Source organism: Diceros bicornis, chromosome 37 (assembly GCF_020826845.1).
Source record: "Diceros bicornis minor isolate mBicDic1 chromosome 37, mDicBic1.mat.cur, whole genome shotgun sequence".
Lineage (NCBI taxonomy): Eukaryota > Metazoa > Chordata > Mammalia > Perissodactyla > Rhinocerotidae > Diceros > Diceros bicornis.
In genome coordinates this window covers 20153241-20179552 of record NC_080776.1, presented here as the reverse complement: position 1 = coordinate 20179552, position 26312 = coordinate 20153241, and the positions used below count along the sequence as shown (strand labels likewise).

Here is a 26312-nt window from a genome sequence, read left to right as displayed (position 1 = left end):
GAGAGGGAGTGTGCCTGTCTTGGGTCTAGAAAGAATAGATGGAAAAACCTATAAGGCTGGGAGGTGTTTTTGAGAAATATAATGTTTCCAAAAATGTCCCCAAAATGTGTTCCACTGGATATTACCAAAAAGAATTTGATGGTGACATCCATGTGGGAACAGGCTTCCTCACCCAGGCCTTCTCTAAGACCATAATAATGAATTTCAAATGAGGATATGGGATGCAGGACGTGCCAAATTTATTTAACAACAGAACCCCTTTTCCACAGAGCATCTGTCAAGGGGTTTCATGAAACACACTTTGGGAATGAAACTCTCCAGTTGGGCATAATGCTATATGAGCACATGAACCAGCTGCAAAGGGAAACGAGAATACTTTGTTGACATTCGATCAATGGTAGGCAGCTACTGGACATTTTGGAAAAAGGAGAAATTCATTTTTTAACCATGGTACGGAAACAGTATCACATTTCCCTGAACCACGCTAATCCCAGTCCCTCAAGATCCACCACCTAGGCAACCCCACACTCCACAGTCACATATATTAAATCGACACTTTTATTTTTTGTTCTAAAATGTGCTTTTTCCCTCAGCGAACTTTAATATCAGTCCAGGACCTCCACCTCCCCTTTAAAAAAAAATAACAACACACACACACACATACTCACACACCACCCTCCAACCAGGTAAAAAATCCCCGGCGATTAGTCTATAACAAATATTGACACAAGGGGAAAAAAAGCATGTTGAAATGTATTAGAATCAGAACCTGTACAAAAAAAAAATTAAAATATAACCTGAAACTGTTCAAGTTCAGAAAGGCTAGTCAAGTCCTTTTCTCTTGCCAGGAGAACGCCATCATCAGAGGGCTCTGGGTCATCAGCCAAGGAGGGGTGAAAAGAAAGAGACAGAAGCAGCAACAGGTCCTTCACCAGATAGAGGGGCCTCGGCACCACCATCCCCATCATGGATGCAGCCGAGAGGAATTAAAGATCTCGGGAGAGCAAGTGTTGGCAGACAGTCCCAGTGGGCAGCTGGGGACTTCACACCGAAAACCAGTCTGAGTAGTCAGAGGCAGCAGGAAGCACGGCCAGCAGAGAACACCAAGCTGGAAGAAACTTCTGCCACCCAGCAGAGCCACAGCACCCTCCATTGGTGCTCAGACACCAGACGTTAGTCAACCCAGTGCTCCCAACTAATGAGAGATTAGTGCTGGGCTTAAGAGGCTGAAAACCCGCAGGTTTAGTAAACATAGCCCAGCATCACATCCCTCCATGGCCTGATCGGAGCTGCCAACAAGGGACAAGGCAAGAGAGGGAAAACAAAGCGTTTGATACCTGGCTAGAGATCACCTGCACCACTGTGGGTACTGTGGTACATGGGGCTGGAGAAGGAATGCCTCCCTCCTCATCAGAGAGGGGCCTCCTCCACAGTCATCCCTGCGGGCCAGTTAAAGATGCCTCCGGCTTATGACTAGCCTGACACAATGACATGGAGCAAAAGAAAAACTGGGAGGGAGACAAGCCCTTAAACAGAGACAAAAACCTCCTGGAGGGAAGCTGGGCAGTGTCTGACCCTGTTGGGATGGCATCAGTGGAGCCCCTGAGTCTGAAGGGAACAACTGGGAAGGAGGGAGAGGGTGAGGGAAAGGAGTTAATGGTTCTTCTGGAACAGTACCAGCAGGGTGGGGAGGTGCTGGTGAGGGGATGGGCAGGTCTGGAACTCACTGAAGGTAGAAAGGGGAGGAAATAGGCCCTTGGTGTCCCCTCCCCACTTGACCCAGGCCTGGTGAGTGCCAGCTGCCCCAGCCGGCCCTAGTGGCGGCTGGAGACCAGACCTTTCACTTTGGACATCTTCTTGGTGGGCTGCCTCTGCTCAGCATGAGGGGGGCACTCCCGTTCAGCCAACTGCTGCTCCATCTCCTGTGCCGAGGAGGACGCGGTGGCTTTTAGTGTCTTCTTGATGTTGGTAACCTGGAGGGAGACACAGAATTGGTGTGCTCGGCCTGTAAGCACCAGAAACTCACTGAAACTTGTTCTCATTATAAAGGGAGCCACCCAGGGAAGAAGTCAGAATCCTCTGCAAGAAAATCTGAGATTATCTTTAGAAACCCAAATGAGGAGAAACAAGCAGTGGCTATTCATGGAAGATATGTGGAAATGAGTCAAGCAAGAAAGTAAAACGAATGCTTTATTGGCTGAAAAGAGAGAATAACCCAAGTGGAAGAGGACCATTTGGCAAAGAGGTACAACACAGAAGGTGAAAGAAAGCACTGGTTAATATGGCCTTAGAAAATGAAAGGGTGGGGGCCAGCCCAGTGGCGCAGCAGTTAAGTGCACTAGCTCTGCTGCAGCAGCCCAGGGATCACAGGTTCGGATCCCGGGCGTGCACCGACGCACCACTTGTCAAGCCGTGCTGTGGCGGCGTCCCATATAAAGTAGAGGAAGATGGGCACGGGTGTTAGTCCAGGGCCAATCTTCCTCAGCAAAAAGAGGAGGATTGGCACCGATGTTAGCTCAAGGCTAGTCTCCCTCACAACAAAAAGAAAAAGAAAAAGAAAGGGTGACCAAGAATGTTATGCTCAGCTGTTGTTCATGTACGAAACCAAAGATTTTCCCAAGAACTTTAGAATACAGCTCCATGAGTCCTTCTTGAATAAACAAGTAGAGGAGGGACTTCAGCCAACTAAGTGACAAAGGACGAAAATGTAGTAAAAGAACTGGTAAAATGTGATCCCACTACCATTTCCGGCATATCTTTCTTAACAATTGAGGGGCTCAGAAATACTTAAGCAACTCCTGAACATTCTTCCATGCCAGAACACATACCCTCTGCAGCACCTGTATTATTCCATTAGGAACGTTCTACAATTTTTACATGCGTTCCCAGTTTGCTTTTCACTCACACACAATGCTCCCACGAACAGCCTTCTGTGCTTATCTTGGTGCACTTCTGTGAACATCTGTGCAGGACATATTCCTAGAAGTGAGCTTTCCAGACCAAAGGGTTCGCACATTCCTTTTTAAGAACTATTGCTGTACTGCCTTCTGAAAAGAGCTGGACCAACCTGTACTTCCAACAACTGTGTACTCTCGTGCCTGTTTATATACACATTCCCCAACCCCATTCTAATGGGTCTTTTATGCCTTTACCTTTCAGCTAGCTGCGAGGAAGAAAAAGGGGAGGGAAAGCAGAAGAGAAAATATTAGCTTCTTTTTTTTCTTTAATCATTAAAAAGAAGAAAGAAGAGAAGGCTGGTGAAGCGTAAGGTACATATTTGTTGGTAAGGAAGTAATCTCTGTTGGGTGGCTTCCATGGCCCCTGGGAAGCAGGTTTGGTTTTCTGGAGTGAGAAGGGAGTCGTCAGAGCCAAAAGTTCTCAACAGTCAGAGGATCAGGAGCTGGAGTAAGAGAGAGTGCAAATGCAGAGATGAAACAACACCGTGAGAGTGAGACAAAAATTAGGTTCCTGGAGGAGATCTATCATCTGCAGAACGAGCCTCAACTGGAGTGTAGGTCATTTTTTATTTTGATTCTTGTTGTTTGGAGCCATGCCCCAAACTGCTGTCACTTCAATCAACCCCATAACCTTTCTGAAAGGAGCATCGACAGAGGACTGTGGGCTGGGACAGTGCACACAGGGGGCAGTTTTAGTCTGGGTTTACTCAGTGTCCTGCCAGACCAAGAAGGACCGGCTCGGAACCCTGGCATCCCACCTCCCAGTGGCTCACTGCTGCTTGGCATCTCTTGCTCAGTAGTCACTTGGTGAGACAGGGCGTGAAGAATCTGGAGCAGTGGATGGCTTGCCACGCTTTCTCTTATAAAAGAGATACTTGTTATTGTCTGTTTTACTTCAAGGCATATTTTGACGGCCTTGGAGGAGAGATTAAGAAATGTGATTTCTGGGGCCGGCCCGGTGGCGTAGCGTTGGATTCGTGCATTCCACTTCGGCGGCCCAGGGTTCGCTGGTTCGGATCCTGGGAGCGGACCTACTCACCACTCGTCAGGCCACGCTAGGGTGGTGTCTCACATTGGGGAACTAGAAGGACCTACAACTAAGATATACAACTATATACTGTGGGCTTTGGGAAGAAAACAGAAAAAGAAGATTGGCAACAGATGTTAGCTCAGGGCCAATCTTCCTCAAAAAGAAAGAAAGAAAAGTGATTTCTCAGTTTTCACTGCTGTATAAAATAACATTCCAAAGCTTCTCCAGTTTGAAATGCTTTCTAGGTATTCTGAGGGAGATTAATTAAAATCTTAATAGGAGGTAACAGCATCACTTAAGTTTGTTTCTTTGCATATCAATTACTTCTGGGGCCGGCCCGTAGCTTAGTGGTTGGTTGCACGCGCTCTGTTGCTGGCGGCCCAGGTTCGGATCCTGGGCGCGCACGGACGCACTGCTTCTCCGGCCATGCTGAGGCCGCGTCCCACATACAGCAACTAGAAGGATGTGCAGCTATGACATACAACTATCTACTGGGGCTTTGGGGGAAAAAAATAAATAAATAAAATTAAAAAAAAAATTACTTCTGACTCCCAACGTGTTAAAAAAGCCTACAACTTAAAAATATACATTAAGAAAATTTAAAAAAAAATAAGATTCATGCCTCATATTTTCAGGACCTGAGATGCACTACCAGAGAAAATTTGTTTTAAGGTTTCCCCAAAAGCTGACAAAATTTTTTTCAAATAAAACATTAGAGGGGCTGGCCCCGTGGCATACTGGTGAAGTTCGGCACATTCTGCTTCAGCGGCCCAGGGTTCATGGGTTCAGATCCCAGGCACGAACCTACACACCACTCATCAAGCCATGCTGAGGTGGCAACCCACATACAAAATAGAAGAAGACTGGCAACAGATGTTAGCTCAGGGCAAATTTTCCTCATCAAAAATAAATAAGCAAATAAATAAATAAAATATTAGAAAACTAACAAGTTTTTGTTATAAGGCCTGCATTTCCAAAAATGGTATCTTTCCAAGCAAATTATTACCTTTCCCATTTAGCAAAACAGCTTTACTAAAAATAAATAAAACAAAAAAGTACAGTTTCCTTAATTTCATTGTAGCTGATAAAATACCATTTAACCTTATTTCCTCAAGTTCTTTGTGCAATAATTTTTACCAATCAGCTTATTCTACAAATAGTTTTCTATATTGATTTTCTCACTTAATATATCTTAGATTTACTGACAGTCTCATAATCCCTACATGAATAAGGAAAAAGTATTTAATCAATCCCCAAATAATGGTTCTAGTTTCTATCGCTTGCACCTATGTTTCTGTAGAATAAGTCACTACAAGCCTAGCAGAAATTAGCTAGCATTTCTTTTTATAGCGGCCTCAGGTGACTTGGCCTAGCTTTGGAGTCAAAGTATCTGTGGCTGAGCTGACAAGCCAGTTCCTGACCTGCCAGCCCAAGGAGCAGACTCCGCCCTGTGGCCCATTCACCCCAGGCACCCCACTCACCAAGGCAGCACTCCCCTGTTGGCCTCTCAACAGCCGACCAGCTCATCTGACCCCAATACTTTGCTAATTGACTCTTGCTGTATATACTCTTTATTCCCCCCCAAAAAGTTCTGAAACTTTCAGTTTCAGATCCTTTATAATAACATGAAATCATAGGTTCTCATCCTAGTTCCCAAGGGAGCCTGCTCATTCCCCTTCTCCATTCACAGAAGGGCCTGTTCATGCTCTCTTCCTGTTTATACATCACTCCCCACCATGGTAACACAGCCTCCCATCTCATGGCAACTCGATTATATTTAAAAGTCTTTGATTCAGGATCCTGTCAAAAGCTTTTAACCAAATAAACAGACAGAAGCATGGACACTACCCACCCCCTTAATTCAAATGCCTTCATTTACCTCCTCAAGCAGTTTCTCTTATAGAAACTATACTCCCAATAAGCTATTACTGTGGGTGCCCAGTGACTCTAGTGTGCAAGGACAGGAAATGAGACTCACCCCAAGGAAAAACTTGGTTCTTTCTCCATTTCTGAAACATCACTCAAGATCCCGTACCTTCCTCCCCTCCTCCTCAACACACGCCCTCCACTTGAGCCATGCTAGCCCGCTGCATCACACTTGGAAGCAGTCATCTCATTTCTGCCTTTCCTGCACTGTTATTCTAGCCTGGGCAAGCCTCCTCCTTAGCCAGCCACCTCTGACCCTTCTTGTAGAGTCGAGCACCTCTTCCACAAACCTGCCCTGACCACTGTAGGCCACGCTGACCTGCCTCCTCTCAACCTATCCCTGCCTGGCAGTACCTCTCACTCTCAGATGGACGGCCTCATAAGCCGCTGTGTCTCATTTGTGTTTCAGAGTTCACATCCAGCTTCAAGGAAGACTACTGACAAATGTAAGTCCTCCAGTTGTATAAACAACCCAGAGAGAAAAAGAGGGCTTCCTGACAAGTGTCTCTTAGCCTAAGAAATGAGGCCCTTTATCAACAAAGTCTCAGCGCGCACAGGGGGAGTGATGTGGCCCTCACACTGGGTTCCATTACAGATGTGCCTTGCTTAAGTCAGCTTGATTGGTAGCATTTTAAACACACAGAACTCACAGCGGAGACTGCTGAACCAATGACAGACTCTCATAGTTGAAGGGGACTTAGCAGTCAACTGGCATCTTGCAACAGCTGGGCAGGCCTAACTGTAGACAGCTTCTTCTAGGACCCAGAGTGGCTGCCCAGATAGGTCTACCAATTAAACCTATTTCTGCCTTGTGGAACAATCTTGAGAAGTCTGATTCCTCTTTCACAGAGCCACCCTTCAAATGATGACAAATATCCCCACACACTTGTCTTCTTTGGCCTAAATGGCCCTGGTCCTTTCTAATGTTCTTCCTTGAGTGGCCTGGCTTGCAGACCAGCCCTGTTCCACTTAACCCAGATGACCTAGAGTCTGTCAAGCCCCTCAAAACATGGGCCTCAGGAATTTTCAGATGGGACTGCACCTACTGACAAAATTGCAGCCTAGCTCTATCAGCGACCTTAAATATTCAGGCAAAAGGAGAAAGAAGAGCCTTCTGGGGTAGGAAAACTTCTTCCAGTTAAGGGGCAAAGCAAAGGGGGACAACAGGAAATAGAGTCCACACTTGGAGAAATGCTACAAAGACAAGGAGAGCTGGAGACGGTGAGAACAGCTCTCCAGGAGGAATGAGGGGGCACACGCTTGGTGCATGCTAACAGCCAACAAGCATCAAGATCTGTCACAAACTTAACTCCTGAGGGATTTTCTACGTAATGGAAAACAGAGCTCACTTTGTCCAATTACTTTTTATTACCTACATCACTGGAACATAGCCTATTTCGTGAAGGTAGCACAAGCTATATACTGACATTCCACAGAACATCAGACATAAGCACATTCAAATACAAAGAAAAATACACTCCAAAATCAAATATAAATGAGGAGGTACTTTTGCTTCAACTAATCATTACCTCCCTCCAGAATGACTGCAGAGAGATAATGAAACAACTCATAATGTTACTGTTCTATCTCCCCCAGGTATGCTGGAATTGTAACTAACTAACGTGTTATTTCTGTGAAAGGCGAGAAGGAGAGAACATTCTTAGGCAGTTTGTGATGGGGCTGAATGCATTAAGAGGGAAGCTCTTGAGTTAATACTCACCAGAAGAAAGCTGCAGGTACGAGATTTGGGGGAAAAAACAAAGTTTTTCCCTCTGAGAACAAGCAATCTAATTTAAGGACAATTGAAGAAAAGATCAACTTAGTTGAGAAAATGGCTAGAAATGTTAGGTCAAGGCTAACAGAAGCATAAATACAAGCAGAAGATGATAGAATTACACTTTTTTTCTTTGTAGATTTGTTTTCTTTTCAAGTCAACAAACACCTGGTGGCACCTTCTATGTGCTTGAAGCTGGGTTGATGATTGGCATCCTACACTTAGTAGCCAGATTATGCATTTTCAGAATGGAAAAACTGACAAGGCTCTGGGCTTTGACCATACTCTCTTCTCATACTTCTCTTCTTCTCATACTGGTCTGTTCCAGATTTCTAGAAGATTATTAAGTCAGGAGATTGTTTTAATTGGTGGTGGAGGTGGCCTTGGCCTTTTCCTCAAATTTCTTTCTCTCAAACTTACTCAAATCCTTACCCCCACCTGGTAGGATTTGAGTAGGTAGGTAGATAGGTAGACCACAGTAACAAACCCACATGTGCTGGCTCTCTCTCTCACTCTTTTAATAACTATAATTTAAAGAGCCTATGCTATTGTCTAAACACTGGTCATGCCTCAATATTGGTCACTGCCTTCTTTCAAATGTCATTTGTCATGGAAATAAACTTGAACCATTCAGAATCCTAAAACTAATATCATGCATCTTCACTAATGACCACAATCCAAGCCTACTACCAACCACACAGTTAGCACCAGTCTGGGCACAATGGGGCAGCCAGCAGGGATCAGCCTCCTCCTGGGCTACTAACCAGGTTAAAGATGGTTTGTTTCACACAGGCTACCCCAGGTCAGGTGGGCATGTTTCATCTCCAAATCTCATTTGTTTCCAGGGTTTGATTTACAGGGAAGAATCAATGGAGAGGAGAGAGTGGCTGGCCCTTCCTACTTCGCTCAGACATCAAGCCCAGGTGAGAGAAGAGGCCACGATATTCAAGAGAGGGATGACACAGCTTATTAGAGAAGTGGCAGGCTCACTTTCCTCATTTTATTTGTCTCTGGCTAATGCTAAATTAAATGTTGGTCATACTTCTTTGGCTAGAAGTAGGGTTAAAAGCTGAGTATCTGTATGTGTATATAGGGGCGGGTGAGCGTGTATGTATATGTGGGTATCCAAAATAAACTCGCTCTAGTCCACAAAAAGCAGAGTTCAGCAGTCTAGTGACACACTTACAGGGCGTGCCAGACACAGTACAACAAACACTTGAGCACCTACCATGGGTAGGATGGGACAAGGAGCTGGTCTTACCAAGACAAAAAGAACACAGTTTTTATTTTCAAGGAGTACACATAGAGTAGGAGAAATCTTCACATTTCAAAAATCCCCCTTTGAAAGGCACATCTACTTATTTCTATGTTCCTTAGCTGTAATCCTGGGCCCCACTCTGCCACATTCTTGGACACCCGATTTATAAAACTCATTAAATACATTAATACTTCAAGCCCCATCACGCTAGAAAAGGACTTCCAATGCTAAGTGTGATCTTAGGGGTTCCAAACAAATTCTGAGGTCCATCCACAAGTGTCCAGGCTACAGGCACACAAACAAATGCCCATTAACTCAAAGGCTGGGCTGTGTCCCTCCAAGAGGCTAAAAGTGTCCTGAACACTCAGATGTCACCAAAACCACACACACTTTCATTTGCATTTGCAGGTCATCCACAGAATTTTTTCCCTTTCTTCTTTTTTAGTATGAAATATATCATGCATTTTAACAGGTTAAAACATGAATGTACAGTTTAGAGAAGAAGAATAAAATGAACACTGTGTACCTACCACATAGCTTAAGAAGCAGAGCAGTACCAGAGCCCTGAAGCCCCACGTGCCCCGGCCCAAGTGCACGCCTCCCTCCACCCCACCTTGTGACCACCATCCTTCCACCCATCTTTAAGATCCATCCCCAAACTCGTTTCTTTTGCTCTACAGCTACAAAGTGCATATATACTGAGGAATTATAACATTCTCTGCTCTCCAAGCCTGCTCACCCTCTGCTGACCAGAATCAGAGAGGAGACGGGGAGCACCAAGAGGAGGGACCATGTCACACCCACCTCTGCCCCAGCACCTAGCCCAGGGCCTGTGTGTTGGTGACTGCTTGTTTCATCAACACTAGGACTCACAGGACAAAGGAACAGACAGCAACACCCTGGAGCAGGGAACGAACATTCCCTTCCTTACCTCTGCCTCTACCTGCTGCTGAGTTCGGCTGTGGTTCTCCTTGTACTGATTGGCTCTCAGAACTTGCTGCTCAATGCCTAGCAGAACTGCTTCGCAGCCATCACACCTACAAAGGAGATAACCAGCCCTGAGCCAGAGAAAAGCCTGGGAGCTCTCCTCCAGCCTCCAAAATCTCCCTTCCCGAGTCCTTATGGGACGTCCTGCAACACCCTCTCTGCCAGGGCTCTTGCCCCTCCACTCCTTCTCAAAGACAAGCATTTCTGAATACATAACATAGGGCGTGTGGAGACAAACATGGAGGATGTGGGGTGGTTTCTTAGAATACAGCTTTAATTTCCAAACTTTGTATCCCATGGGAAAGTTTTACAGAACGTGACATGAAAGGAATTAGGAGAGACTGTACAGGGGGCACTGATTAATCACTTTTCTCAACAGAAAAAATCATTTTCTAAAAGCATCCTATTTTGGAGATCGCCCCTTCTCTCAAAAGTTTAAGTTACCTCCTAATTGCCATCCCACTCTTCATTATTTTATTTTTCCCACTTTTTATTTTGAAAATTTTAAAACCTAAAAAATGTTGAACGAACAGTACAATGAATGCCCACCTTACCCTCCACTTAAGATCAACAGTTGTGAACAGTTTGCCATATTTGTAGTACCGCTCTACACACCAAGTCTGTTTCAAACCTAGCTCTGATGCCTAAACACAAGTTTTAAGAATCTGCACTGGGAAACATCCTGGGATGGCACCTCTGGGTGGAGACCCCCACTCTGGGTGGGGCTAAAAAATACAAAGCCAGACTATGGACAGGGTAAAACTGTATTAGCCTCTCACAAACGGACTAAGAGAGCCTGCTTTAGTAGAACTGGAAGCCTAGACTTTATGCCAGCACATTTTCATGTCAGGGGTATTTTCTAAGTTTATTTCTCATTTATTCTGATTTAACAGTTTTACAACCTTTTGAAAGCTCCTGCTTGTGTTGCATGTTGTCAGGGAAAGGCGTCTGGGGCCACACTTGGGACAGAACTTGGGGTGGGGGTGAGCAGCACACACCCTGGGGTCCAAAAGTAGCTGAAGTGAGGGAAACTCAAGGGCACAGGACCCCAGGGGGTCAAAGCTAGGCCATACATCTCTGGATCTACTCCTCTTGGGGACAGGCTAGAGAGTCAGTCTGTTTTAAAGAAAACAATTTCCCTAGCCCTCTGCACAAAGCTTCCTGCTCTGCTTCATGACCCCCAACACGCCATGTGCCTGCCCGGCACATCATACTCTAACCCTCCTTCAAAACTCACCTAAAACTTCCATGAAGCCCATGTGTCTTCATAAGCCCCAAATCATTTAACTAACTCCATAACAAATCCTTGCAGAACGTGCAACAGCTCTTGCAAACATCAAATTCTATTAAAATAGAGTACATGCAAACGTGCCACTTCCTTTTATATACCAGAATGTTGTTACCATATATTCTGTGAGTCTGTGTTCCAACTGAGAATAACCCACTCCTTGTCTCCAATACCCCTCACAGTGTTTTACAAACACTAGTCCAACAGGTTACTGACGCTCAACATGGGGTTCTCTTCTCCAAGGAATCTTACCGACACTAACTTCCTGAGCTTGCTCCACCTGAGGCTGAGTTTGGAAAGCACAGGGTCAGCGTCACACAGCTAGGCTTCAGAGGCTCCACCTGCCAACCCCGGGCATTTTACAGCTCACTACTAAATGGCCCCCACCTGCACTAGGACAAGAACTATTTTACACCAGGGCACCAGGAGACCTGAAATGATTCCTGTTGCCACACAGCTATAGTCACAAATGCCCCCCCCCCGGCTTACTGTCCCAAGGCCCCAGGTCCCAGGCAGCCCCAGCTAACACCTGAAGATGACATTTCCCCAGGCAGAGGCACAAAGGGCGTGCTAGATATCCCGCCCCCTAGAGAGAAGGGACCCTCCTTCTTCCAGGCTCACCATTCGTGCAAGGTCTTGACAATATTATTGATGTCCTTCTTTCGGATGTCTCGGCCAATGCAGAAATCCACTTCTAGCAGCTGGTTTCGCTGGTCCAGCTTGCCCTGAATGATGTCAGTGTAGACAGCCTCGATGATGAGGTCTTCCAGCTCCCGGAGATTCCGCATCTCCAGGTCCTTCAGCAGCACGGAGTAGGGGATACACTGTAGATAAGGCCATGTGATATTTACAAAAACCATCAACAAACATTCAAGAAAACGCAAGCATTACCCACATAGGCGACAGGTGCCTCAAGGCTTTGGGAAATGCAGTCTAGTGGTAATTATTAACATCTATGGCAACAAGAGATGAATAAATGAGCTGTGAGACCTGTGGGATCCAAACAAGACCCACAGCATCTAGGAATGCATTTTCCTAGATTCTCTGCCTCCTGGACTTCACCCAGCCTTCAGCTTTCATGCTCGGAAGCTTACTCTTAGAGATCTTAAAGAGTCTTTCCAGAGGAGAAAGGCAAATACTCAGTATATGCCACTTTACTGCCTTCTGGAAGCTTGCAGACTTTGCATAAAATGCCAGATCATCACAAAACTCCCAACAATCTCAGACACTGATGAGGAGAACTGGCTGCCTGCCCAGAAGAGCGCAAGCAAAAAAACTTGCAGGCTAACACATCCCCCTACAGGTGGCCAGTGGGTACTGCCAGCTCAGAGGTCATCCTGAAGTTTACAAGTGTATTCTCAGACTCTTGCAACCAATGTCAATTCCCCAACAACAGTCCTTTATTGGGCTATACCAACATTCTGCACAACTCCAAGACCATTGGATACCTAAATATCCAGTTTTCTGCAAATCCTCTGACACATTACTATTAGTCTGGAAATGAACACAGCAATCAAATCTGCAGAGATAGGAGGAAGATATATACAGAGAAGAGCAAACATTCCTAGAGGGGTTTTCGATGACTAAACCTCTGAAATCCAGGGGCGGTAGATGGGTTTACAATGACAGGTTGCAGAAACGAGGAAAAAAAGTTACTCCTACTCTTTGCTACACTTGAGAAGTCCATGATCGGGAAAAAAAAAAAAAGTCAGGTCCTCATTTCCTAACAAAATAAGCCTCCCACCTGAAATGCCAGGCTGAGAATCAGAAATTTATTAGACCAGATAAAATAATTTCAGGAATTGAAACAGCAATCCAAGAACAAATATATGTCTCTCAAGCTCAATCATAGAGAGAAAGTGCAAAAAGCGAACTTTTCCAAAGGCATAGCCCCACAAAAACTTAGACACTTAGGCTGGGATTGGGCAGAGAGCCAAAATCAACTAAAAATTAACTGAATCTGGATCTTCTTTGTTAACGGCTATGAGCAGCTGGTTGCAAGGCTTCTAAATCAAGTGGGGCAGAGAACTCAGAGAGATGTAGTGGAGTGGTATCTCACAGAAGGTGAGATACTTAGCATATAAGGCAAAAATTCAGATCAGTATAATTAACCTTGAAAATCCCGAGGAAGGCAGCATATTAAAGATCTACCTGTCAGTAAGTCCAACCTAACAAGTTTTCCTCCAGCATTGGCACAGTTCACTGTGCACTGAGCAACAGATGAAGTGGCTAACTTGCCTTGAGATGCCCTGCTGTTAGAAAAATGTCTATCTTTAAACACGTATCTTTAAGCAGTGGCCCTTTAGCATGGCAAAATGCTTGCACCAAGTGAGGCACCATGGCATGCCGGAACTGAGACCCGCTGATTCACAATCCCTCCTGGGCATACTTTTCCTGAATGGAACGGTGAGTAATTGTCTACACTAATTTAATTATCTTTTTCTCTCTTGTCCTTTGCCAAGCAAATTTATGCATTTATGATGTGACTGTACTATGTGTAGCTGGGAGTTCCCATGCTGATGCCAATGAGACACCTGCCTCGGGGTGAGGAGGAAGACAGGAAGGGGTTTGGGACTAACCTTCATTCTCGACGCCAAACTCACGATGGTAAGGTGCTTCAGCTTGTTCTGCTGAGCTTTGCTTAGTTCTGGCAGGCTCTCCTTGCTGGCTGCTCGGTCCCACCCACCACAAAAATCAAGACACAAAATAAAATTAGGATTTCTTTATGGAATAAGCTCACCAACTCCCCACACCAAACCTATCACTGAATCACTGTCATGACTCTGCACTTATTCATTGGGCAAATGCTCCAAGAGCACCTCCTGTCTTCTTTGGAAAACCATGGGCTTCCAAAGAACAAGAGACTCAAGGAGCTTAGTCTCCTGAAGAGCCAGGCATGAATGCACAAAATGATACGAAAATTATCTCAATGGAATACTATTTGTGCCCTTTGTGACATTCAATCAAGTTCAACACATCTTCACCGAGCATCTGCTATGTGTAATGCACTGTCTTAAGTGATTCAGGATAATCAAGGATAAACAAGATGGGCTATGTCCAGGCTGCTGTGCTATACAACTCCAGGGGCACCAACCACGCAGAGTTGTGCAACTCAATGGCCCTGGACTTGTCCTCAGTCTTACAATCAGATGTTTCAACAGTTAAAAATGCAGGACAGAACTACCAGAAGGAAGGTACAAACTACTAGAAGAGAACAAAAGGGTGAGGAGGAGGAGGAGAAGCGGAAAGGGAGAGAGGGAAAGAAAAAGGGGGAAAGAGAGAGCAAGTGACTGCAGTCACATTGGGGAGGTACAGGAGAGGAAAAAGAAGAAAGATGGAGTTTGCCATAAGCCTCGAAGGATGGGAAAAATTTTAGTAATAACAATAATGATGATAGCAGCAACGGCAGCAGCCATGGGTAACATATACAGCAAGCTTTACTTAGTGCAAACGCACACACAGGTCCATACGTACACACAACCAGTTAGTCCTCACAACAACCCATGAGATAGATTCCCAATGTCTTCAATTCCTTATCCATAATGCTGGATTCCAAAAAGGTGAATCCAAACTCATTTTTTTTTTCTTGAGCATGGTGCTGAAATTCATCTGGTGGCAATTCCTGACCTGATTTGAGGCAGGCTTTTTTATCCCTCTTGTCGTGAATATTTGTTTTGCTGCAAAATTATGAATGTGTTTAACTACAGGTGCTGCCACATCACTCGAGGGTGTTACACAGAAAGGTATATGCATCATACTACCTTTCTGAAGTCCCCAAAATTCTAAATTCTGAAACATCTAGCCCAAGGAGTACAGGTAAGGGACTGTGGACCTGTATTATTATTCTCATTTTAGAGATAAGGAGACTGAGGTACAGATTATTTAATTTGACCAAGGAAGTGGAAGTGGAGCTAGAATCTCACAAAGGCAGTCTGGTTCCACAGTCTGTGCAATGCTGCCTCTTCAGTGAGGAAGAACAGAGGACACACTCATTGGAACAAAGGGAAGGTCAGAAAAAACTGGCAAGTGGCAAACTGTCCAGTTTGACAGCAGCACAGAGTAAACAGAAGTGACCAGTGAGAAAGAAAGTGAGAAAGAAGGGGATGTCAGGGATGTAGTAGGGAAGGCCCTGAGTCATGTTACCAAAATAAACTACCAGGCTTTTGTCACACCACTAAAATAAACAAGGGAAGCCAGATCAAAACAGCTTGGGTAGAAGGTACATTAGCGTTTGGACATGCATGCACCTCATTCCTGATATTGAAGATTCTAATTTAAAATAACTCAACTGACCTATAAAAGACAATGGGCTAAGTAGATTATGGAGTATTAGATTATGGAATATTAAAAATGACTACAAAGATTTAAAACATGGATAAATGCCTATGAAATAAGTGAAAAAAGATATAAAATTGTATACATAATCTCATTACACCTACATAATAGAAAGCATGAGGGGGAAAAGTCCAGCACCACAACACTAACAGTAGTTTAATGGTGGTACAATCATGAGGGAATTTTTTGTTTTTTTTGGTGAGGAAGATTAGCCCTGAGCTAACATCTGTCGCTAATTCTCCTCTTTTTGCTGAGGAAGACTGGCCCTGGGCTAACATCTGTGCCCATCTTCCTCCACTTTATATGGGACGCTGCCACAGCATGGCTTGACAAGTGGTACATCGGTGCGCGCCCAGGATCCGAACCTGTGAACCCTAGGCTGCCGCAGTGGAGCGCGCGCACTTAACCACTACACCACTGGGCCGGCCCCAAGTGAGTGACTTTTATTTTCCAAATTTTCTTCAATATAGTGATGTTATTTTGATAATATTTAAAACCCTTCAGTACTTTACAAGTTGGTACTCTAACATTTCATAACATTCCAAGTGTTCTATAAACACGAGTCCTCAAGAATCTCATCTAAAAAATAAACAAGGGGTACATTTATGGATGAGCATAAACAGAGTCCCCATTTTACCCACTAGGAATAAAAGGTGAGAAGGGAAAGTCCTCCTGTGAGGTCACCTACAGCGCACAGTAAAATGGGAACCAGCCAGGTCAAGGGGTGCCCACCCCATGCTTTATATCCCAGACCCCAGTGATCCTCATGGAGGGAACACATCCAAACAAGCGACATAATTAGGAAAAGTCTTTGGAGGATCTTAACCAACTCACCTATGTAATCTGGATATGTTCCATAGGCAAACAGGTTCAGCAACTGCAAATAAGCAGCATTAGCTCCTTCTGCAAGCTGAGGAGGAAAAAAAACAGACCAAGCTGCTACCAATCCCTGGAGGGCTCAAGCAGAGGGCGGGTGTGCCACGGTTCTGTACTGCCTTATTAGTTGGTCCTGAGGTCCCTTCCAACTCTGATTCTTTGGGAAAAAATAAATAAGATTGTTATGGCCCCAAAATTAATTTTTCTCTCTCAGGAATACATGTTTTACACTCCACAGAGCACGACCAAGTAACTGCTTTGCTCACACGCGCGCACACAAAGCAGTAAGTACAGGAAGCAGCTCGTGTTTTCTCAGGATTCCCTTGCCGTTAAAACGAAGACTGGAGCAGCCTTGTCTACACAGTAGCCTGGCAGGTACAGCACAAGCCACTGTCAATCCAAACAGAACAAAGTAGGGTTGTTCCAAGTCTCAGGACTACATGGGGACCATGAACGCTGGGAGAGATTAGCTCAGCATAAGGTGTGACAGAAGAGCCAGGTGGGGACAGGAAACTAGGATATCAGGCTGCCACAAATAAAATTTTCATCAAAATTACTTATTCCTTATTATTATTCCTTATTATATTCATTCTTTGCTGATGGCAAAGAACTACCTGTAGAAGAAAAATGAAAGACAGACTGTTTTGCCCGGAACTGCTCTGTTCTGCTGTGAATTACCTTAACTGGGTGTTTTCTTTTACTCACAAATATGTACCCGTTACTCTTCCAATTTACCAAACTTCATAAAGCCTAAATAGGAATATCCAAGTGGTATTCTGCAGACACCACTAGTAATACTACTGAATTTTAATCATCTTTTTAAAAAAGGTTCCAAGAACTGCATCCCTAATTTCAGACCGCTGAAAAAGGCAACTAGTTTACTTCCAACTCACATTTGGAAAAAAACAAACCGTGGGGAGATAAACATGATTTGCTTAGCACCCTAATGAGAACGCTGGCATCCAAATACCCAGTCTACCTCCTGAGGCCCTGAATCAGAGGTGGAGAGACCATCAAATCTAGCCCCCACTTTTCAGACAGACAATTACAAAACTAGCTGTATCACACTATTTTCTCTAGAGCAGACACTCCAAAACTTCTCCCACTGCCCTAAATCCATCAGGTCTTTCTGGCTTTAATTTTCGTCCATCTTAGCCAATCTTCCATCGTTACAAAACAACTACTTGGCATATTTGTTCAGGCTTTTGTGAACCTGAAGGAACATATTACCCCTTAGTCATCTCTTCTGTTGAAAAATGATGAGCTATCAAGCCATGAAAAGACATGAAGGAAATTTAAACGCATACTACTGCATACTAAGTGAAAGAAGCCAATCTGAAAAGGCTATATACTGTACGATTCCAACTATGTATATGACATTCTGGAAAACCCAAAACTATAAGACAGTAAAAAGATCAGTGGTTATCAGGGATCAGAGGAGAGGGAGGAATGAATAGGCAGAACACAGGGGATTTTCAGGGCAGTGAAACTGAAACTTGTCTGTATGATACTGTAATAGAGGATAGATGTCATTATATATTTGTCCAAACCCATAGAATGTACAACACCAAGAATGAACCCTAAACCGTGGTCTTTGGGTGATAACAACGTGTCAATTCCAGAGTGCCAGGTTCCACTGTGGTGGGGGATACTGATATTGGGGGAGGCTATGCATGTGTGAGGGCAGAGGATATACGGGAACTCTCTGTACCTTCCTCTCAATTTTGCTGTGAATCTAAAACTGCTCTAAAAAATAAAGTTTATTCAAAAAAAAAAAATGAACCCAGTTTTCCTAAATTTTCCTCAAAGGATTCCTTTTCCATCCTTGGTAAATGAAATTTTTAGTGAAAGCCTGTTGTGTGTCAGGCTACATATTAAGCTCTAAGGAAACAATGGTGAGCACAGTAGACCTTACTCTCACAGAGCTTAAAGTCTCGCAAGCAAGACTCACAATAAATAAAAAGTCACAAAAACTACAAGTGGCTCTTTCTGTCTCCAGCTGTGGCAGGGAAAGGAGATGATGCCACGTCCACACATCTGCAATGGATAGTCATGGGGAACTGCTCCAAGTTCCTGATCAAGAGGAATAAGCAGACATACAGCAGTGAGTCCAGTAACCTGAAGACCCCCAACTCCTGCTACAACAGGCTGATTTGCCGCAAGGCTGTGGGCGTGGAGCCAGCAGCCAACGTCAAAGGTATCCTAGTGGTCATGAAGTGAAGAACTGGCCAGCAAAAGCCAGCCACCTCCTATGTGTGGACCACCATCAACAAGAACACCCACACCCCCCTCAGCAGCATTGTGCACATGATCCATAAGAACAAATACTGCCCACATCTGCACATGGCAGCCATCCGCAAAGCCAGCGCCCATCCGCAGAGCCAGTGCCATCCTGGGCAGCCAGAAAGAAGCTGTGATGATGAAGAGGAAGCCAACCCACCTCACCAAGAGCCCCTGAGCACAACCACAGGGCAATAAAGATGTCACCAGACTTTTCAATCAACCAACCAATATAAAAGTATCAATCAATCAATATGAAAGTATCCAAAGTCAATCAATCAATATAAAAGTATCAATACATATAAAAGTATCCAAAGTGGGAAGGAGAGTTTGAAAAGTATAGGTTGCTTTACATCTCTTTGTTCCACCTGGTCATTCTTCACCAGATCTCATTTTTAAGGCACAATCACCAAAACTGGATACCCAAGGTTTTAATAACAACAAGCAAACAAAACCAAAAGGACTACTTCCCAGCTTGTCATGTCATATCTTTTTCATACATCTATGTTAGCACAACATTGCCCTTTTCCACAAGAATAATATATTCCTTATTCATGCCCATCTCAAGTCCAATAGCAATCATTTTCTGCTATGTATGTACCTGACCAATCTTGTCTCTATTTGCACTGGAGGTTTTTTGTCCCTAAGAATGCCTGAAACTACCCATTACACATCAGTCCATGCTTATACTCTACTTTTCTACTTTATCAAGTTCAACTGGATTTTTTTCCCTATCTTTCAAAATATTAGCAACCCAATCTAATTTTACCCCAAGTTCTGATAAAATATTGACTAGAAGGAGCCCAGGACATCACCTTTGCTCTCCTCCCTTGCCCCACCAATTCCCATCCCTCCCTCAACAGGGCACCTCACAGGTCCACAAAGCTTCAGCACTGAAATTCCTTAAAAACCTGGAGAATCAAAGGAAGGCTGAGAACAGAGAAGACAGAGAAACTGTCTGGAAAGTGCTCTTACCTCCTGCACATTGGCCAGCTCCAGCAGTTCTCCAAAGACATACACTCCAGGAGCCTCCAAGACTTGGCTTATGAGAGCAGTGAGGGCTGAGCCACTGGTACCCTTGGCTAGTAAAATAAACTGTTCCAGTAGGTTACTTGAGGGTTTCTGTTCACCTGCCATTCTCTGGCCTGGAGATCTGTCCAAAAGAAAGTTTCAGTCATTCTTCCTTCTCCTTTGCAAAGTCTATGCTTATTTAATGCTGGATCAGACACTGGAATACTTTAATTTTATAGTATCCAGAAAGAAAAAACAGTTCCTGAGTCCAGATGCTATGACCACTTTGTGAGACGGGTAGGATTCAACCCAGAGTTAAGGATATTTTGTCCTTATTCTGAGGTTTGAAACACACTTAGTAAAACCCACTTCACCCCATCTGGCCCTCTCCCAAAGGCAGCACTTTCTAAGCCCTAAAACCTAACCAAGACCTAAAGAAACACACAGGAGTTTCTCAGTAGCTGTTTAATATCCACCTCATTTATAGACTCAAGAAACAGAGAATCTTGCCTACACATAGAGGCAGCAGATGTAAGCAAAACCAATCAGTTATAGCTTCCAGTGTGTCATCAGAATCTCACCTACAGCCAAGAAGGGGTAAGAAAAAGACACAAAAAGCAGACAAGAAAGATGTCTCATTTAATTAAAGAAGTTATTTAAGCACAGAAAAGGGGGGGAAATGATCTTGAAAGATAAGCAGCAACATATTCAAACTAAGAAAATACATGCTGTGTAAGTCCATGAGGAAAATCCCTCTATTCAGCCTCCTACTGATATGTGACATTTTACCAAACATGACTTCAGAACTTGTACAAAAACTCCAGAAAACAAAAAGATTTAAGAAAACAATGAAGATATTGCTTTGCCATCCTGAAGACATTAGGTACAAGAGGGTCCCTCCATTGTATAATCTAATTACACGCTGAATGCATGTGAACACACACACTGCCTACCTTCTCTACAGAAGTCCCGCATAAGAGATTACTCCTCCAAAAATGATACATATTGGGGCAGCGGGACAAAATGAAGGAGAACTGGTATAGCAGATTTAAACAGAGAACAATTCAAAGAAGGATAGTTTGGTGCAAGACTAAGTTTTCCAGTGGAGGCAGACACACAGCCCAGCAGCCCTTTTACAGTATTAGAGAAACAAGTACGTCGCCTCACTGAGGGTTACCTAAGACGGTCTTATCGGAATCAGGAAAAGTGAAGGGCTAGGGCATCAAGGTTGCTGAGGAGGGAAGGGGAAAGAGGAGAGAGAAGGGGAGACGGTGAAAGGGAAAAGGAGGGGAGGTGATGGTTAGTAGAGGAGGACCGAAAACCTCTCTTCCAAGTGGACACGTGTGAAGAGACTAAATGCAAGGGCCTGGGGGTGGGGAGGGAGTAGACAAATGGACAGAAACTTCGGTCCGTCAAAATAATCTCGGTCTATGGAGCAAAGCCCGTGAGGGCAAAAGTAAAGAGGCGCTGATAGTCGCTTTCTTCTGGAGTGGGAGGGCCCGAGAAGGCTAGGGCCACAGAGGAGATGGAGTCCCGTCCTGGGGAGGGCGCTATTCTGATAAACGGCAGAGTAGCAAAGAGGCAGCCCTCGGGGGTCGGGAAGAGAGAGCAGCCGCGGTGCGGGAGCTGAGGGTCGCCAGCTGGGGTGGACTCCAGGGCGGGCGGCGTGCTCCCAGCAGGGCCGCGGGGGCGGGGTGAGGACCGCGGGGCGCGCTCCCCCGGGCGGGGGCGGGGCGGTGTGGCCGCGGGCTTTCCCGGCGGCAGGCGCGCAGCCGGACGGCCCGAAGGAGGCTGGCGCGCCGGGCCCCGCCCGCTGGCCGGCCCCTACCTGTCCTCAGCGCCTCTCCGTCCTCTGGGTCGCTGGCTCAGCCTCCCGGCGCCTGCCCGCAGGTTGTCAAGCGTCCATGATCGGCCCGGCGTCCGACGCTTTTCTGCCTCCGCCGACCCGTTGCCCTTGCGGCTCCCCCGGAAGCCTCCCTCCGCTGCACTCGAGTTCCGCCCACACTAGGTTCCCCCACCGCGTTCGCAGACTCAGGCCTCCAGTGAGGCCGGGACCGGGCATAGAGGGTCCGAGCACGGCGTATAATCCAGGAGCTCGGTGGGGAGGGGCCGAGGAGACGATGCAGCCTAGGCAGTGCTGGGGCCCAAACCATCGGCATCCTGGGCCTGAAATCCACTCCTTTGGCCGAGCTTTACCTCTAGGAGGTCCCTATGGCGACTGCCGCTACCCTGGGGTCCAGGGACATATTAAGTCTACTAACAACTACCGTTTATTGAGCGTTTTTCCATGCGACAGGTGCTGTACGTATTCTCGTCGAATTCTCATAATGTCTATGGCCTAAAATATTATTCCCATTTTTCAGGCGAGTTAACTAAACCTAAAGATCCAAAAGGCAGTAAGTGGCAAAGTCCGATGTGGAACCCAGGCCCTCTGAAGCCAAAGACCATGTTCTTCCCTCTATTTAGAAAGTGTTTTATAATAAGCAAGAGATGGGTTGAGCCAACAATGGTTCTGTGACAAAAATGACATTCGTGGCGTTGCATTTGGTAAGTACCGACTCCCCTGGAAGGTGGCTGAGAAATGCTACATATCTGAACGCTTAAGCTGATTTCTCTAAAGTATGCACCACAGACTTTCAGGTCTTGAAGAGAGGAAAAGAACCTTATTTGCCTTTTGTGCATTAGAGTGCAGAAATCAGACAGACAGATGCAAAGGAGCCTAGGATCAACCCACTCATTTATTCAAAAAATTTCTCTAGCACCTGTTATGTTCTACAAGTTTATATGAAGAGAAGACAAGGTTCTTGCCCTCAAAAAGCTTCAATGTGTTAAGTGCTATGAGAGAGATATGACAACGCTTTGGAAACACAGAAGAGAATATTGGGGAAGAGAAAACAGGCATCTTTCAGGCGAAAAGGGGAAGAAAAGGGGGACAGTGACCACAATCACAGAGGCTTGCGCTGTGCAGCATATACTGATGCTGAATAGAAACTCAGAGTGGCTGGAACCCAGGGTTCAGGGGTGAGAAATGAGGGCTACAGAGCTGGAGTCAGGTCATCAAGGGTCTTGGAAACCACATGCAAGGCACTATACCCAGTAAAAACCTAAATACAGTGAAGTTCCCACCTGGGAGAGCTCACAGCCCCCTGGAAGAGACAGACCTGTCCAGTTATGACAGACAGTAGCCACAGGCACCCTAGGGGTACAGACAAGGCTCTCCTGACTGTGCCCTGGGGAGAGATGATTTAAGGCAGACTTCTGGAGGAGATGAGGCTTGAGTTGAGCCCGGAAGAATGAGCAAGCAAATCATAAATGGCCTAAGCCACGTAAAGGAGTTTTTATTTCATCTTAAGGGCACTAGGGAACAATTTAGGGTTTTTAAGCTGTGGAGAGGTAAGAATAATTGCCATTTTAGAATAACCACACTAGCTGCTATAGGAATGGATTGGGTGTGGAGAGAAGTAGAGGCAGGGAACCCCGTGAGGTGAATGATATATTCCAGATAAGAGATTGTGAGTTCTTGAACAAAGGTAGTGGCAGTTGGGCATGAAAAAGCAGGGACACTGTTGGAGACATTTAGACTGTAGAATCTATCAGACTTGGTGACCAGTTGAATGCAGGAATAGGGAAGGAGGATATCACCAAGGAATCTGGCTGGGGTGGCCAGGCTGTCTGGAGGTGGTGTTAAGTGAACAGGGCTGCGGAGGAGAAGGGGCAAAGTTGATGGTGGAAGGAAGACAACTAAGTTCTGTTTGAGTTCATAAATATTCCAGCAGAGCCTCCACTTTCTCCAGAATAATGTCCAGACTCCAAGGCTGCAGTTAAAGCCCTTCTCAGTATGCCTCCCTCCTACCCTTCCAGCTTTGTCTCGCTTCACCCTCTTTACGGCCCAAACTCCAGGCCTCCCCATGCCCAACACAACTTACACGTTCCCTCTCTGACCCCAGGGTCTATGGGTCAAGTTTGCTCCCTCTTCTTTTCTGCAGTGCTCTTCCCTCATATTTGCCTGTTAAAATCCAACCAACCCTGTACCCAAAGGTTTCTTAAACTCGATGCAAAAAGCACTAATCATAAAACACTGAACTATTGCACTACATTAAAATTAAGGATTTCTGTTTATCAAAAGACACCAGTACGAGACTGAAAAGATAAGCCACAGACTTGGAAAAGATATTTGCAAATCATGTATCAGACAAAGAACTCCATATCCAGACTATACAAAGAACTACAAATCAGTAAGAAGACAAACAGCGCAATTTAAAAAGTGGGCAAAAGACTTGAACAAGCACTTCACAGAAGAGGATGTTCATATAAGCATATGGAAAGGTGCTCAACACCAGACAATGTAAATAAAAACTATAATGAGATACCACATTTAGCCAAAATGGCTAAAATTAAAAAGACTGACAACACCCAGTATTGACAAAGATAAGAGTCAACCAGAACTCTCTTACACTGCTGGTGGAGGTGAAAATTGGTACAAACATTTTGGAAAACTGGCAATATCTACTATTGCTGATCATATGCACACCGTACAAGCCAGCAACTCCTCTCCTAGAAATGAGTCCACAAGAAGGAACATATAAGAAGCTCATTGCAGCTTTATTAATAAAAGCCAAAAATTGATAACTGATTACCTAAATGCCCATCAACAGTAGAATAGATCAACAGTGCTATATACAGACAATGGAATACTACTCACGAATTTAAAGAAAAACAAGCTACTGCTACATACAACATGGATGAATTTCACAAAAATATTGATGAATGAAAAAAGCCAGACATACTGTACATATTGTATGATTACATTTAAATGAAATTCAAGAACAGACAAAACTGATGTATGGTAACAGAAGTCAGAAGAATGGTTACTGGGATGGGACGATGAAGTACTGATTGGAAAGGGGCACAAGGGGTGCTGGAAATATTCTATATCTTGATTTGGGGGGTGGTGACACAGGTGTATACATATGCAAAAATTGTGCCCTTACTGTATGTGTTATACCTTATTAACAAAAAAATATAAAGATGGGGCTGGCCCGGTGGCACAGCGGTTAAGTGCATGCACTCCGCTTTGGTGGCCCGGGGTTCGCAGGTTCGGATCTGGGGTGCACAACGACGCACCACTTGTCAAGCCATGCTGTGGCAGTATCCCATATAAAGCAGAGGAAAATGGGCATGGATGGTAGCCCAGGGCCTATCTTCCTCAGCAAAAAAGAGGAGGATTGGCATCGGGATGTTAGCTCAGGGCTAGTCTTCCTCACACACACACAAAAAAATGTAAAGATAAAATTTTTTAACATAGAAAAAAAATCCTGTGCATCCTTCAAGTTCAAATGCGACCTCCTCCATCAATAAATGGAATACATCTCTCCATCAGAGCCTCTATAGCATTCTGACGTCCTTTCTTTTATGCCATTTATCACAGTCCACCTTGAATCTCAGTGGAGTCTCCTTATTTCACTAACTAGATGGTTATCTTCCTGGTGGCAATGACCATGCCTTTCAGCTTTTATAGAAAGCCTGGCAAATAACAAAAGCTGAAAAAGCTGTTTGTGGAATTACATGGAAGGAAAAATTGGGTGAGTGCCCAGATGGGTGAGAGAGGGACAGGAAGAGGAAGGAAAGCCTAGGAAAACAGACAGGAGATCTTCCAGGAAACTTGAGCTTACACTACAATTTTACCCAGTTCCTGAAATCACGTTAAATGTCACGTTGAGCAACAAACAAACAAAGAACAAAGCAAAACACCAAGTCCTACCTAGACTGAAGATAAACATCACACTCCTTCATTTGGAGGAAATCCACCAAATAAATGCTTACCTAACCTCTGGGTGTTTCAACCCCGATGGGGAAACTTCACCAGGGAGAAGAATAACCACATAGCCATGCTGCTAAAAATATCGCCACCCTAGTGTGGTGCAAAGAGCCCAGAGAGTGTCAGGAAACTTAGGGCCGAATTCTAACTCTGCCCCAACTTGCTGTGACCCGTGGACAATCTCCTTGCCTCTCTGGGTCTCAGTTTCCTCATATGTAAAACAACAGGGGTTGGATTAGCAAATTCTCTAAAGTCCCTTCCTATACTGATATTCTGAGTACACTATCGATATCTCTCCCGGTCCAACGCAGGAGCACACCAGAAACCCCTGCAAAAAACGTAAAAGGCGCTCCAGACCAACAAACAAGCAAGGTTTGAAGGAGTCATTTTATCTTATTATCTCTCATGGTTTAATCAGTGTTTCTGTTTGTTGTTTGCAGCCTTACCATGATTTGCAGGAGATTTCTGAGTTCCATGTAAACAAAAGTTACCTCTCTGTGGGCTGTCATCTTCTTTTGAGGGTGAAGAGGGTCTTGCCGCCTGGTTTCAAGTCTCCGGATTCAGAAACTACCAAACCTGAGGCACGGTTTATGAATTTGCGCACACTGCGCGGCACACTGGAGTCCAAGTTACAGAGGAATAGAGTGCAGGGAATGCTGGGATTTGTAGTCCCTGGGCCTCTTTGTTGCTTGCTGGGATCTGTGGTCCCCTGGGATTCTGGGAAATGTAGTCTCCGCCACATCTCACGGTGCAACCCGCTGTCATCTCAGAG

General features: G+C 44.9%; 2 protein-coding genes across 4 annotated transcripts in view; one reads left to right on the top strand and one right to left on the bottom strand.

Annotated features, from left to right (window-relative positions):
• Positions 1–215: 215 nt before the first annotated feature.
• Positions 216–26158, bottom strand: COPS7B (COP9 signalosome subunit 7B). Of its 3 annotated transcripts, none has more exons than XM_058533207.1 (7): positions 26032–26158; positions 19687–19864; positions 16390–16465; positions 13800–13888; positions 11842–12044; positions 9877–9982; positions 216–1973 (listed from the first exon to the last, which is right to left on the bottom strand). In XM_058533207.1, exons 2-7 carry the CDS (start codon positions 19846–19848, stop codon positions 1815–1817), a joined length of 795 nt encoding a protein of 264 aa, XP_058389190.1. In that variant the 5' UTR covers positions 19849–19864; positions 26032–26158; the 3' UTR covers positions 216–1814. The 3 variants fall into 3 exon arrangements, with proteins under 3 accessions (XP_058389190.1, XP_058389192.1, XP_058389191.1); XM_058533209.1 differs by lacking the exon at positions 26032–26158 and adding an exon at positions 21551–21659; XM_058533208.1 differs by lacking the exons at positions 13800–13888; positions 16390–16465; positions 26032–26158 and adding an exon at positions 21551–21650.
• The window catches only part of PDE6D (phosphodiesterase 6D), a 47061-nt gene continuing 46065 nt past the window's right edge, over positions 25317–26312 (top strand). Inside the window, exon 1 of the mRNA XM_058533433.1 lies at positions 25317–25320. Coding sequence (XP_058389416.1) covers positions 25317–25320 — 4 coding nt within the window. The remainder of the gene's footprint in view (positions 25321–26312) is intronic.

Bases quoted from the DNA above. Each gene is read 5' to 3' on its own strand.
- COPS7B (XM_058533207.1), bottom strand. From the start codon at position 19,848: ATGGCAGGTGAACAGAAACCCTCAAGTAACCTACTGGAACAGTTTATT. The intron at 13,889-16,389 runs GTGAGTTGGTTA...GGGACCGAGCAG, and splicing joins AACATATCCAGATTACATAG to CCAGCAAGGAGAGCCTGCCA. The intron at 12,045-13,799 runs GTTAGTCCCAAA...CCTTATCTACAG, and splicing joins GTTTGGCGTCGAGAATGAAG to TGTATCCCCTACTCCGTGCT.